This window comes from Medicago sativa, chromosome 3 (genome assembly GCF_051527215.1).
Source record: "Medicago sativa cultivar Bolivia chromosome 3, Bolivia_mono, whole genome shotgun sequence".
In the NCBI taxonomy this organism is placed as follows: domain Eukaryota; kingdom Viridiplantae; phylum Streptophyta; class Magnoliopsida; order Fabales; family Fabaceae; genus Medicago; species Medicago sativa.
The window spans coordinates 102,338,268-102,352,833 of NC_140751.1; the positions used below are offsets into that span (position 1 = coordinate 102,338,268).

General features: G+C 33.2%; 1 protein-coding gene, 1 long non-coding RNA gene and 1 other non-coding gene across 4 annotated transcripts; 1 reads left to right on the plus strand and 2 right to left on the minus strand.

The window, feature by feature from the left end:
* The first annotated feature begins 1,297 nt into the window (after positions 1–1,297).
* Positions 1,298–11,571, plus strand: LOC146943095 (uncharacterized). Its single transcript, XR_015032956.1, has 3 exons — positions 1,298–1,390; positions 1,782–1,873; positions 11,185–11,571. It is a non-coding gene; the product is annotated as an uncharacterized LOC146943095 (long non-coding RNA).
* Positions 2,312–10,753, minus strand: LOC146943096 (uncharacterized). 2 transcript variants are annotated; one of them, XM_085757197.1, is made up of 3 exons: positions 10,601–10,753; positions 3,516–3,735; positions 2,312–2,786 (listed from the first exon to the last, which is right to left on the minus strand). In XM_085757197.1, the coding sequence occupies exons 2-3, from the start codon at positions 3,674–3,676 to the stop codon at positions 2,534–2,536; spliced, it is 414 nt and encodes a 137-aa protein (XP_085613323.1). In that variant the 5' UTR covers positions 3,677–3,735; positions 10,601–10,753; the 3' UTR covers positions 2,312–2,533. The 2 variants fall into 2 exon arrangements, with proteins under 2 accessions (XP_085613323.1, XP_085613324.1); XM_085757198.1 differs by having other exon boundaries at positions 3,516–3,739; positions 10,601–10,740.
* On the minus strand, positions 6,082–6,189 carry LOC146943097 (small nucleolar RNA R71). Its single transcript, XR_015033719.1, has one exon. It is a non-coding gene; the product is annotated as a small nucleolar RNA R71 (small nucleolar RNA).
* Positions 11,572–14,566: the final 2,995 nt, after the last annotated feature.

Consider the following 14,566-nt stretch of genomic DNA (forward strand, 5'->3'; position numbering starts at 1 on the left):
ATTAATGCATGTGCGTGATTGCTGCGAGTCGCTCTTTATCCTTATAAACGCTATGGTCCCAGCCATAATCATCCCTTTGTATGATTTTACGTTTCTGCCCTTATATCTACTCTAGATTTCCTATCTTCATGCACCACTTTACGAATCCAACCGTTCGATAAAGTATATGATTCGGTGGTCCTGGGTCTAGAACTTTTTGTACAACAGCAACAACTCCCTCATAAACGTTAGGTCACTTTCTGTATTTCTTTTTACTGAAAAAAGAGCCAAAAAAACGTTAGCTAAGTTTAATATCTACACTATTTGGATTATTTAAAGAACAAATATTTAAACCATTAAAAAAGTTTTTTGTTTTTCATAATGATAACGATGAGCTTTGGGTTTGTTAGATCATTGTTATAGCTCATTTGAACTTCTCACCATAAACTACTCACTAAACTTCGAGTGAATTTTGAATTGCTTGATCTTAATTTAATGGTTATTAATGTGTTGACTGCGTGGAATCGTCAACGGCAATTGAATTCTCATAGAATACAAGAGAGAAGATTGTTTTGACCTTTGATAATAAAGTTTTGGTTTAGGTATTTGAAGGGGATAAGAGATGAGAACTTTGAGGTGAAAAATATAAAGGACAAATGAGAAATCTTTCACAATTTTTAAAATTGTAATATTTTAGAATATGATAAGTTATGTTTATGATTAATAAAATTTTTATTTTAAGAATATTATTTCTATCAATTTTTTTAAGAATATTATAACATCTTTTCGACAAAAAAATACTTATAATTATAACAACGTAGATTGGACTAACCCTTTACCCAAAATGTGAGTAATTTATTTTCTAGATTGGACTAAAACCTTTCAACGCAGAGAACTAAAATTAAGAATTGGAAGACCATTTAGAATAAATTTCAAATTCATCACATCTCTTAATAATAAAAATGCTAACATGCTCTCTCTCCCTCTCTCGGGGGTGAACACGGGTTGGGTATGTTTTTGCCTAACCCTTTACCCAATCCTACAACCCAAATGATAAAACTAGTTTGAACTCCTACAATACACGCCACACGGTAGTAGCACAGCCAGGGGCGGTTCTAAGGCCCGGCGAGCTCGGGCGAGCAAATTTTTTGCAATTTCTTATGTAAATCCCCTTGAATTTCTTATATAAACCCCTATAAATTGGGCAATTTCTTTAAATTTTTTATTATTTGCTTGCAATTTTTTATGTAAACCCTTATAAATGTATTGCAAATTTTTTTTTCGCCCAGGCTTTATAAAAATCCTGGCTCCGCCACTGAGCACAGCCACACATATCACCACATCAATGGAGAGGCTCCTGCCACGACGAAGTGTTAGCACCTGATAGATTTCAAGCACGTTGTATACTTAGGTATGCATCCCACGTTTGTATACTTGTTGGTGTTTTCTTATCCCTCATTCTGTCAATATTTACTTTGGGGTATTGGAGTTCATAATCACAACAACTTCATTAATATTTTGGTTCAAGTGTCTAGGTTTAATTTGATCGAACTCTATTGTTTGGAAATAGCTCTTATAGTCGTAAATGTGGGTGGTGCATACTGCATATATAGAAAGCAACATTTGGCTTCTATTTGTCTTGTATGTTGCTCTGGCTGAGGTTGTGTTGTTTGATTGATATTTATAACTTTGAGGCAAGTGGTGTTGCACAGTATTTCTTTTGCTTTGGGGTTTGTTTTTATTAATAATATTTGCTTCTTAAAAAAAATGTTAATTGATTGCTCTCTCTCCGTTACTGTTAGGATTGGTACGCGATGCCAAATGTGGACATGTGTTTGAGCAAAATAACAATAACAAGAACCAAGAGGAAGAACAACAACAACAACAACAAAAAGTAATTTAGGGCCTGTTTGGAACACTTTTTGTTTTTAGTTTTAAAAATATGTTTTAAAAAACAATTTTAGAAAAGTGATTTCAAGAAGAGAAAAAGAAAAAACCTGTTTGGTAATGTGACTTTTCAAAACTGTTTTAGAAATGAAAAAATTAGAAAACCTGTTTGGTAATATAATTTTCAAAAACAGTTTTAGAAAACAGAAAATTAGAAAACCTGTTTGGTAATTAAAATTTTTAAAAACTTGTTTTTTTTTAAATTTTTTAATAACCTATATAAATTATATTTTTTTCTTACAATTTTATCCTTAGTTGCCGATCAAATTAAATTTCAAGTACTATAGTTAAATGTAGAATTTAGTCGCAAAATAAATTATTTTTTTAGATACAAGTCAAAATTTGTTCAAGCGATACATAATTTAAAAATGTAAAACACATCAAATATTATAGCATATTAATGTCGATAACATAAACATCAAATAACCAAACAAAAACAATCATCTGCAAAATAACTAACAAAACTCCAATATTGCAGATAAGAAAATCTAAGGAACCTAAACAAATACTATGATAAGCACTAAAGATAACTATGTCTCATCACTAGAACCTAAACAACTACAAGTTATATCCTTAGAGCCTAAGTACCCATCCACGCTTCCTCTCATTAGACATGGCGATATACACTTCCCTCCAATCCGGATTCATAAACTTTTCCATAGGCATCATCCGAAATGTCTTCTAGTTCATGAAGAGCAGCCACAGACTTTGCAAGAGAACAATTCGAAATTACACGCGAAGTAGCCTCTGCACTCCTATCAGCTCTTGCCAAAGAAACTTTAGCCCATGCTGCAAGTGCCTCATTCATATGATGTGATGTAGACTCCTTCTTGGATCTCACACGAACCTGTTGCTTTTCACTGCGTGTGATGTGTCAACATAAAAATAAGCATTACAATTTAGAGTAAGCATTGAGCAATATTTTGCATTGAGTAATATTAGTTCTCATAACAAGTTATGTTCTATAAAAATGGATCTAATTCTAATCACTTTTGTGCAATATGATCAGGTTATAGAGATGACAAATAAACTGCTAATAACTAATATAAAAAATTTACAACGACAGAACAGATTGAATTAATGGGACCATTCCAGACAAGGATGATAGTGTCAAGCATTCGAATAGTAAAGACAGACAGTTTAAACAAAACGCAGTTCCATAGAAGTACAGTAAAATCTAATACAGGTTTTCAACAAAATTATCTTAATAGATAGCTTCTACTACTAACCCTACGACTCCCCTATATATGTAAAGCCTAACCAAAGAAACAACTAACTGCCATAACTCACTAATTGTCATCAGTTGACAGTTAGTAAAGTTAGTTTCACTGCCATCAGTTAGTTACACAGGGTCATTAATTATCTTCTGTTTCCCTCCTATCCCTCCTACTGCACATAAAAAGTGCAAGAAAAACGCATAAAAAGTATGGCGAAAATTTCAGCAGCAGTTTGGAAAATAAAAACAAACAAAAATGAGGCCAACCAAAAGAGTGGTCGCAATGCAACTGCAATAGATGATTGAGATTATTTTGCAGACGTACAATAATAGATGACTGAGATTATAGATGGCTGAGATGAAGGTAGGATACCTGTGCAGCAGTGTCAGGTACACCAGTAGAAGCAGGAGCAACCGAGGAGGAGGCAGGCGCGACCGATGAAGAGGTTGCAGGCGCAACAAATGAGGAGGCAGGAGCAGCGAAACGTGGACTGTGATTACTGCTAACTGCATATTGCTAACTGCATAACTCATGGTCAAAGTTTCTAATACTGCTTGCACCAGAAAATAATGCTCCCCTTAGGTGCCAAATCCTGACTTTCAGAATCAGAAACATTCAAGATCAATCTTTCAAATTATTTGGAAAAAAAGGTCAAAAAAAAAAAAAACAATGTTCCTACCAACTTAACCAGCAACTCATAAATAAATAACTAAGATTAGAAATTGTTAAAACACATTGATTCTTGACACTTCAAAGTTCAAATAATCCTTCAATAATAACAACAGAAAAGTGACTGACTACGCCAAAGGTGAGAAAAATTGTGTTTGGCTACACAAAGTACATGGGCAAGTTGAGGTACATAAAATTAATCGTGATTCATGATGAGATTCATGTCTAAAATAGATATGCACAGATTGTTAAAAAAAATAGATATGCAAAGAGAGAGTCATATCAATAAAGTTCAGTTTTGTCTTGCATTAGATACGATCATACGACTCACATGTATAGGACGATACACATAACCATTGTCTCACATAGATGTACACTGTTAACAAATTATTACATGTCTATGTTGACAAATGAAGCTGTCTCACTGATGAGTCATAGATAGTCTATTTTATTGCTTTATTTAGTTTAGTTTTATTTAAGATTTGATTTGATTTTATTGCATTTTATTTCCTTTTAGAATATTTTACTTTAAATTGTCTTTTATTATATTTTAGGAACGAATATATGGTGGAAGGTGTCTTGGAGCAAAAGAAAGAGGACTGGAGCAAATACAGTACAAGAATACGAAGATACGAGACAAAAATATGTCTCTACCAAGTCAGAAGCTTGGCACGGCCCGTGCCAACATGTGGCACGGCCGTGCCACCCTCCAGGACCACTTTTGCTGCTTTTCTTCAAGCCCAAGTTACTCCGTTGCAGCTTTACTGTTTTGCCCTTATAGTAGCTTAGTTTCTAAGTCAATTGTAAAGCTATAAATAGAGTAGCACTCCATCATAAACATTCATCTTTTGTTCTTGGAATAAAAGTTCACTTTTATATTATTGCTCTTTTATATTACTGTTTTCTCTCTTCTTCCCCCATGTCTACAATGAACGTTAGTGAGTAGACTTCTTCGTCTTAGGATTATTGGGGAGTCTAATGACTCAATCCTAAACAAAACAAGCCTAAACCCTAATTTCTATGTAACCCTAATTTCTAATCTAGATTCACCGTCTTAACGTGGATTAACAATTATCAAACTGTGGAAGCGAAAGCGGAGGGTTTGATAATCGTTAATCCATCATCCCAAACATCAATTCATAAAGCGAGAGCGGAGTCTTGATGTTGGAACAAGTGAATCTAGACAATAATTGCAAAACAGTGAAATAGTCTTTGCAATTATTGAGACAAAGAGTAGTTTCAATCCTCTATGCATCTTCTAGTAATCATGTCAGCGAAATAGGCTTGGTTGCTAGAAGTAAACTCTCACCGGACTTTCATCGGAAAGGTGAGGGGCTAAGGGAAACCGGTCTTTAGAAATTAGTGTGTAAACCATGAAATTAGATGTTTAGGTCTTGTCTAGTGAAGGGTTTGTTGTTATGACAAACCAATAATCCCAAGGCTCTTTTATATTATTGTTATTTACTTTCAGCAATTAAACACCCTTTTTATAAACTTTTCTCTCTTCTAATCATTCTCTAAAAGTTAATTGAATTCACAACTCCCTAGCGGAACGATACTCTTCTTACTACTATTACTTCGATAGGCCGTGCGCTTGCGGTTTGGCTCTATCAAGTTTTTGGCGCCGTTGCCGGGGAGTTGTTGAAATTTGATTAACTTTTTAATAGTGATTAGACTATAAAAAAAAAAAAAAAATCTTTTTCGTTGTTTTATTTTATTTTATTTTATTGTTTCTATATTTCTTTCTATAAAAAAAAAAAAAATCTTTATTTGATTCTATTTTATTTTATTTACTTCATATAAAAAAAAAAAATCTTTCTCTTTATTTTATTTTATATATAAAAAAAAAAAAAAAACTTTTTCTATTTCTTCTTTTGCCTTTAACTTCTTGGGAAGATAATAACGATATGGCTAAGGAATGCACTCTCATAGAGTATGCAATCCCATCTTCAAATGAGTCATACGATGCTATTGTGTACCCAACGGTTGATGACAATTTTGAAATAGAACCTGAACTTATTGAGTTAGTTCAGCAAAATCAATTTTTCGGATCAACCACTGAGGATCCGAATTTTCATATTTCAACTTTTTTAAGACTCAGTGGAACCGTGAATGCAAACCAAGAGGTCGTAAGGCTGCACTACTTTCCTTTTTCCTTAGGGGGAAGAGCTAGTGCTTGGTTTAATTCATTAAAACTTGGTTCTATCACTTCATGGCAACAAATGAGGCAAACTTTTCTTGCCCAATTCTTTCCTCATTCTAAAATTGTTCACTTAAGAAAACAAATCATACAATTCACTCAAAAAGATGGAGAATCTCTTTACGATGCGTGGGAGCATTTCAAAGAAATGCTTAGACTTTGTCCCCATCATGGTTTAGAGAATTGGCTTATTATTCACACTTTTTATAATGGCCTTTTGTATCCCACAAAAATTTATGTTGATGCAGCTGCAGGTGGAGCTCTGATGAACAAAACATACACAGAAGCATATGCTTTGATCGAGGACATGACACAAAACCACTATCAGTGGACCTACGGAAGGGACACCACTAATGTTGCTCCTTCACCCTCTCAGAAAGAGGTAGGTATGTATGAAAACTCTTCCCTTGATCATCTAGCTGCTAAAGTTGACGCACTCACACAAAAATTTGATAAAATAAATACTAGTGCTGTCACACCTCCCCCTGTATCACCTCTTTGTGAAGTTTGTGGTGTATTTGGCCATATTGGCATTGATTGCCAACTAGGTAGTGTTGTTAGAAGTCCTGAGCAAGTAAACTATGCTCAATATAATCAAGGGTTTAAAAATAACCAAATTTTTTTTCAAACCCCTGAAAATCTTTTTGGACAACAAACAACACCACCCAGTTATGCAAACAACCAAAGAGTCCCTCAAAAATCCAGCTTGGAACTTTTTTTAGAAAATTTTTGTATAAATCAATCCGAGCAGCTCCAAGAGCTTGAAAATCAAACTGAATTTTTGAAGGACTCTATTGCCAAACTTACATCAACAGAAGACTTCATAGTTACTCACAGTAAGATGCATGAGACTCAGACTTCTCAAGTACCCCAACAGGTGGCTACTTCCTCACAATCCTCCGAAGTCCTCCTAGACCAAACCGAAACCAACCCCAAAAACCATATAAGTGCTATTACTCTTAGGGATGGTAAACAATTAGAGGACCCCGTTGTGAAAATTAAGAACAATGAAGGAGAGATAGGGAGTGATGAGCCTCAAAGTGAGAAAGCCATAGGAGAGAATGAAAAGCCATTCGTTTCACCATCTCATGAGCATGAAATTCCATTAACACAAGGGTTTGATGAGTCCAAGTTAGATGAGCAGTTTATGAATATTATTGAAATACTTCCAAACAAATTGCCACCTAAACTTAAGAATCTAGGAAGCTTTTCCCTACCTTGTGTCATAGGATCTGAAACTATAGACAAAGCCATGTGTGATTTGGGAGAGAATGTTAGTTTGATGCCATTGTCCCTTTCTGAAAGATTGGGTATAGGATAGATAAACCACTTTCTAACCGTCAAGCTAATGACTCTAAACGAGCGCTTCGTGGGAGGCAACCCATGAATTTTATTGCTTTTATTTTTGTTTTGTGTTATTTTAATTTGTTTTGTAGGTATTTGTCCAAATATGATGCAAAAAGGGGAAAGAAAGTTGAAGCCATTGACCAGAAACCAAACCAAAAAAAAAAAAAAATTCTCAAAAAAAAAAAAAAAAAAAAAAAAAAAAATTTCTTCCCTCTTTTTACAGAAGCTTGGCACGGCCCGTGCTAATGTTGGCACGGCCGTGCCAACCTTTCACCCAAAAAAAAAAAAAAAATTTGAAAAAAAAAAAAAAAAATTATTATTTTTATTTATTTTTTTTATGTTATTCAAAACAACCTCTTTCATTCTACCTCCATAACTCTCTTCAAACTTCATCAAACCATAATCTCTCCACCAATCTTCATCAATAAACTCAAAAACCTTATTTAAACCCCAACCCCATCACTAAACCAACCTTTCGCACACAAAACCCTAACCTTCACCCAAAATCCACACCAAATCAACTAAGGTCAATTGGAATCAAAGAAGAAAGGTAAGTAGACTGAAGACTTCAGAAGTGGTGCAACCAAGAAGCAATCAACAACTCATAATCATGGGATCCAAATCAAGGATTCCAAGCAAAGAAATAGGTACAATTCTCTAATCTCTAGAACTATCTATGCTTGCAGGTACCCTGATGATTAATGTTATGGATAGACTAGGAATGGATGAACATATGATTAGGTTGTTGAATAACACAACCCTGTGCTTAGGTACCTTCAAAGGGTTATGGCTTGCACCATATAAAGTAGGAAAGAGGTAGGAATGAAGAGGATTGATGAGCTGTTGTTGTGGGCTATGCTTTATAACCATTAACATTTGCTATTATTTGCATGATTATATTGTTTCAATTGTTAAAAAGAAACAGGATGATTAGAGTGATATAATGGTAGGTGGAATCATCACTTTTATTGCTAGGAAGTTTGGGGTGAGTATGAATTAAAGGATCAAGAGGATAGAGGGGAACTATTATCTAGACTTATATACTACTTTGTCCTTCCTTAGAACTCATGACCACAATTACCAATATGAATGGAAAATTATTAGAGCTTATTGTTTGATTATTCTATCTAATCCGGACTTAAATAATTCGGAGGTGGTGGAAAATTTGCTTTATGTTGGTACTAACCCACAGGTACATAATGATGGTGATGATGGTGGTGATAAAGCGGAGGTAGGTGCAAACTTGCACCATGAACAAGAAGCCGGTGGAAGCTATAATGATGAACGGCGGGCATGGATGCAAACCAAAGTTCACAGAATAAAGCACCGAGCAACAAAGACAAGGTGTTGAAAGAACCAATGTCCAAAGGAGCAATCAAATAAATGAAGAAAACAATCAAATGCTCCGAAACATGATGCAACACCTTCACCTCCAAAGTCCACTATGGACCTCAATAAAATTGTGAGCTTTCCTCTTCCTCTACTCTTCTCTATTCTAATTCTTCTTCTTCTTCATCTTCTTTTTCTTCTTCTTCTCTTTTCTTTTCTTTTGAATCATTGAGGACAATGCTTCTCCTAAGTGTGGGGGGGGCCTAATAAAGTGTCTAGAGTCGTAGTGTTCCCAAACTCCCTTGAACTTTATTCTTTTGTTTTGTTTTTATAGCAAGAGGCATGATTAGTAGCTTGTTTTTAATGTAAAATATGGCATAAAAATTTTTGTTTTGTCTCTTCTTTAAAAGTTGTTTCTTGTACATGAAAGTAGTTTCTTGTGTTTCTTGTGTTCTTGCTATACCCACATCTTGTTTTATTGTGAAAAATCTCCAATGAGAAAAGCACCCAGTTGCAATCTTTGAGCAAGTGTATGAATAGGTATTTTAAGGAACACGTTCTATCTTTAGTGTTAACTTAGACCCTTTAAAGTCTTAAGAGTAAAAGTAGTATAAGTTTGTGTGGGAAAATTAATCAAATTGTTCTTAATTGTTATATTCTTATTAATTTGTTAATGTTAAATGGGGCGGGAGAATGGCACCAACATATGGGGGAAAGGACAATTACATCCTAACTTCCTAATTGTGGTGGTGACTCCTTAATTTGAACTTAAAGTGAAACAAATTCATCAATGCTAGGGGGAAAGGACAATTACATCCAAAAAGACTTCCTACGCGGAGATGAAACAAATAAATAATTTTGCAGCACTGCTTAGGGTGATTTTGAATCTAGGGGGAAAGGACAATTACATCCGAGAAGACTTCCTACGAGGATAGATAGCTCCTAAGCATCTGCAGCCCCTTGTGCTTAATTGTTAAATTAATTCAATCTTAACTTAAATTCCCATCACTCTTATATGAAATGAAGAAAGGACTTTTCTCGGTTACTTTAGCATTAAGGATAGAACCTATTCCTCATAATATCTGTCTTATACAGGAGCAATAAAAGGGTTGGACTGCACACACACACTCACTTGAGACTTGATGTTGGGTAGAATAGGTTCATGAGAAGTGTTTGAAGTTGTAATTAGTGTACTTGAAGCAAAGCCTTTCTTTTGAGACATTTGTTCTTAATATTGCCATAATTAAATATTTTGTTGCTGCTATGTCTGTTGCCTTTTGCTTGAGGACAAGCAAAGATTCACTCACATACATCATTCATATGATTGTTATAACAATGTTCTCTATCATAATAATGCACTTAGGAGAGCCATTAATTATCCCTTGTGAACAGAAATGTGACTGTTATAACTATGACTATGCATGCTTCAAAGATAGCATAGATCACAAATAGAGCTTCAAAGATAGCATCACAAATTGAGCTTCAAAGATAGCATGTAAAGTGACACAAAATGAAATATTAGCTCAAATAACACTCTTCCATGATCCTAACACACTTCTAGAGCAGAGTCATCATGAAGATATAGCAACAACATATAAGAAGCAACAAAGTGAATCAAAGTTTATCAAACACAACAACATATAAAAAGCATCACAAAATTTGTACATTCATAATTTGTCTACATGTATGGAATTCCAGCATTCAAAGCTTCTAGAGTATATTATAGTGTGCTTTGTATTCAAATTCTACCACAATCCCAAATTTTAAAATTAACCTAATTGAAAATCATAGACTAAACGCCAATAAACACAAAATCAAGTGAAAAATGGCTACAAATTTAGTAGTAAAATTCAGATCGAAGAACATAAAGCAATTTAAAAATGAAAAACAAAATCAAGGTCTGAGATGTAACCTGAAAAAAGCACGGCGGAGAACGAAAAAGAATCATGGCGGAGAACGGTGGAGATCAAAAAGAATCACGGCGGAGATCGTGGAAGAATCGCGGTGGAGATCGTCATTTTCGTTTCTCTGTGTTCTCATAGTCGTGTTTTGTCAAATGAGAAAGAAATTTTCTGATCCAATTTTTTTTGATAATAAATGAAAATGCCCTTAGACTTCAAAACTATTTACAACTATGCCATTGAAGAAAACTGCAAAAACTCCGTGTTTTCTCTTTTCTTCTTTTTTTTCTCTAATTTAAAAACTGAAAACTAAAAATAGAAAAGCAAAACCCATTTTAGCTCTTTCACTTTTTTAGTTCCCAAAACTAAAAAACCCAAAACACTTTTCAAAATTTATATTTTAAAAATAGGTAATCAAACAAGTTTTTAATTTTTAATTTTTAAAAACTAAAAAAGTGTTTTTAAAAAGTGTTTCAAACAGGCCCTTAATCTTCTAGCCTCCCATGTGTGTTCTCTTCTTCTCACTCTTTTATTATATTCTTTCTATGCACAATTTCTTAAATTGCATCAAACCCTTATTTTGATTTGCTTTCAGATCTATACTGGAGAAAGAGTGAAAAAATGGATTATCTTCGAGTATATGTTTCAAGCTACCAGGAATTTAAGAGTTTTGTTGAACAATATGTGAATAAAGAATATGTATCTGCAATCTCTTTTGACATATATGACGAGATGGATGCATAGTCTTACAGTTCTATGTTGGATGATGCACTCACTAACAACTCTAAATTGGGTCGACTTGATAAAGTTAAAAATCTAAGAGAGGATCACCGTCCATTTAATGGCCGTTATTTCAGATTAATACAATACACATGACAGGTTGGGTGTCACAAATATATGTCACGATTCAGAAGAATCAAAACAAAAATGGCCATATGTAAATTTTTTGACATAATAGTTAATGGGTCTCGATCAAATTTTACATAGAGGCTAACCTTTGGATTTCATATTTTTGTGAGGGATTAAAATGAGATTTCACTCTTCATTAAATAATTATGGCTTAAATATGTCTTTAGTCCCTGCACTTTCATCAGATTTTGGCATTGGTCCTTGCACTTTTTTTTGTTTGGAATTGGTCCTTGCACTTTGTAAAAATATTGGTATTGGTCCCTCTGTTAACTTTCTGTAAAAAAAAAAACACAAAACTATTGGTATTGGTCCCTGCACTTTGTAAAAAAATATTGGTATTGGTCCCTGCACTTTGTAAAAATATTGGTATTGGTGCCACGTGGCATGAAATGATTGGGCCACGTGGCACTCCGTTAGTTTTGTGTTTTTTTTTAACAGAAAGTTAACAGAGGGACCAATACCAATATTTTTACAAAGTACAGGGACCAATGCCAAACAAAAAAAAGTGCAGGGACCAATGCCAAAATCTGATGAAAGTGCAGGGACCAATGACACATTTACTACAATCTAAAACTAATTGTAATCGAGACTTACGACATAACAAACTATTTGTCAAGACAAAAGTCATGACAAATTATTTCACCGAAGAGAAGACTTCAAATTATAATCGAAGAGTTAATTCAGAATTAAGCAGAGCATACATGCAAGAATTAAAAATACTATATTAAGCAAGAAGATTGAGACATAAAAGCAAAAAAAATGCCAGTATTTGCTGCCGACGTCTTGTTGGGTATTTTCACCTCCACCTGTCAGAGAAGAATTATGTCGTGCTAAAGCTAAATACAACCAGTTCAATTCACCTTCTTATATCTTTCTTTTTTTGTTGTTGAGAAAATTCACCTTCTTAATCTTATATCTATCTATCTATGTGCATATGCATATGGTTTCAACTTAGATACGCATCTTCTTTATCTATATTAGATTGACGTTTTCATTTTTTAAATCAAACATATAAGGACACTTCAGCTGTTATTATATTATATTTTTATCTCATGTCATCATATTCATCTTCTTTTAAAGAATGTCATCATCTCCTTCTTATTTTTTTCTTGAAAGCTCGTCATATAAATGAGTGATCTCGAGTTTGAATGCCGACAACAAAAAATGTTAAGGACAGCCAGTGGCGTATCCAGGACCCTGGATCAGGGGTGCAAAATTTTTAACTTCATAATTACGATATTATAATTTAAGGGACTACTAATTTACACCCACTTAAAAACACTAAGTTGTAAATTAGCAAACTAAACTTATTTAATGTAACCTTGTGATCATTTAATATGATCGAAAATACATTAGTTGTTATATTCATCAATTGACATGAAAACACGTAATTGAATCCATGTGTAAGTTAGTTAGTGCATAAAAATTAAACTCTTTTTCTTATTAATTTATAATTTAAACTACTACATTTACATTTGTGCTACTTTTATCCAATAAAAGATTGAAAATTGAAATATTTATCACTAAGAATTCAAAAGAGTAATATCGTTTACATTATCACTTCAAAAAGAAATATTATTTACATTATATACAATTAATAATTTCATAAGATAAAGAATAAAAGTAAAACTAGAGAATAGAGTAAAAAGATTCCTCTTAAAAAAGAATAAAAAGATTTTTTTCTTCAATAATATATATTATATAATTTATTTGCGAAGTTGTAACAAATGTGTTTGACCGGTGTAAATGATTAATTGTAGTAGCTTCCTCATCTTTACGTGTTTTCGGCTTTTAAGTGAAAATAAAAATCATCCAAATAATAATAAAATAACTAACAATAACAGTTTAAAACTCAACATCTCACACTAGTATGCCAATCAAATATCAGAGCATGAGCGCACCAGTCAGGCCTAGTCTTCGGGGAGGTGCAAAACAAAAGTACCAGGGTGTGTAAATAGCCATAATAGTAGTATAACTTATGTAAAATTTAGAAATCCAGGGTGTGCAGGTGCACACCCTCAGCACCAGCTAGCTCCGCCCCTGAGGACAGTATTATTTTTTGTTCACAGAAAGGATAGTAGTGGTAGTTCTTAAACACCAAAAATTATTCTATCTTTAGAGGAAAGAAATAAAGAGAATAAAATGATAGATGTAATACAAAGATAAAGAGAAAATGAAAAAAGTAAAATATTTACAAATATGTTTACGCAAATGTTCTAACAATTTTGTCGTAGTAGTTGAGTTGAACCTTATTATCATCTTCTTCTTATCTTACATATATTATATATAATGTTTTCATTCTATATAAAAATAAGGCTTAAATATGTCTATAGTCGCTGCAAATAGAGCTCGGTTGAATTTTAGTGTCTGAAGTTATCATTTCATTTTGCCATTGCAAATATTAATCATTTGAAATTCAGTCATAATTACATTTTTTTGATGAGGTGGATAGTGATTAACAACGTGGCGCTTACGTGGCAAGTGGTGACTAGGTATGACTCAAGCGTCAAGCCAAGTTAGCCAAACACATATGAAATTTCTTTTTTACCCTTAATGAGTCTGGCCACATGCAAAATGACCATATTGCCCCTGTCTTCATTTTTTCATCTTCCATCTCCAACATCTATCCATAAGAACACAAGTTAACATGATCCAATATATTAACGTTGTTAGGTTCTTATAGTCGACTCTACTTAAAAGTTTGGTTGTTGTTGTATTGTGATCAATTGAATTGAAATGAGTTTGAATATATAATATGATGTCTTGAAAGTTTTTTAAAAAATTATCAATATAATTTTCTGGTATTATTTATTAAAGAAATAAAAAAGTTTTAATGAACTTTTTTTATCAATATATTATTATGTAAAAATGAAATCATTTTTTTTTGTAAACCATTTTTAAAAGAACTTAATTCATATTATAAAAAAGGTCAAATGCATCTAAAGGTCCTTTTAAGTTTTTTTTTCTTCCCAAAGTGGTCCTTTAAGTTTCAAAAGTCCCAAACAAGTCTTTTAAGTTTCAAAAGTCCCAAACAAGTCCTTTTAGTTTTTGAATCGTTTCAAACAAGT

Coding starts and splice junctions, on each gene's coding strand:
- LOC146943096 (XM_085757197.1), bottom strand. CDS start 3,676: ATGAGTTATGCAGTTAGCAATATGCAGTTAGCAGTAATCACAGTCCAC. Junction 2,787..3,515: donor TACCTGACACTGCTGCACAG/GTATCCTACCTT, acceptor CATCACACGCAG/TGAAAAGCAACAGGTTCGTG.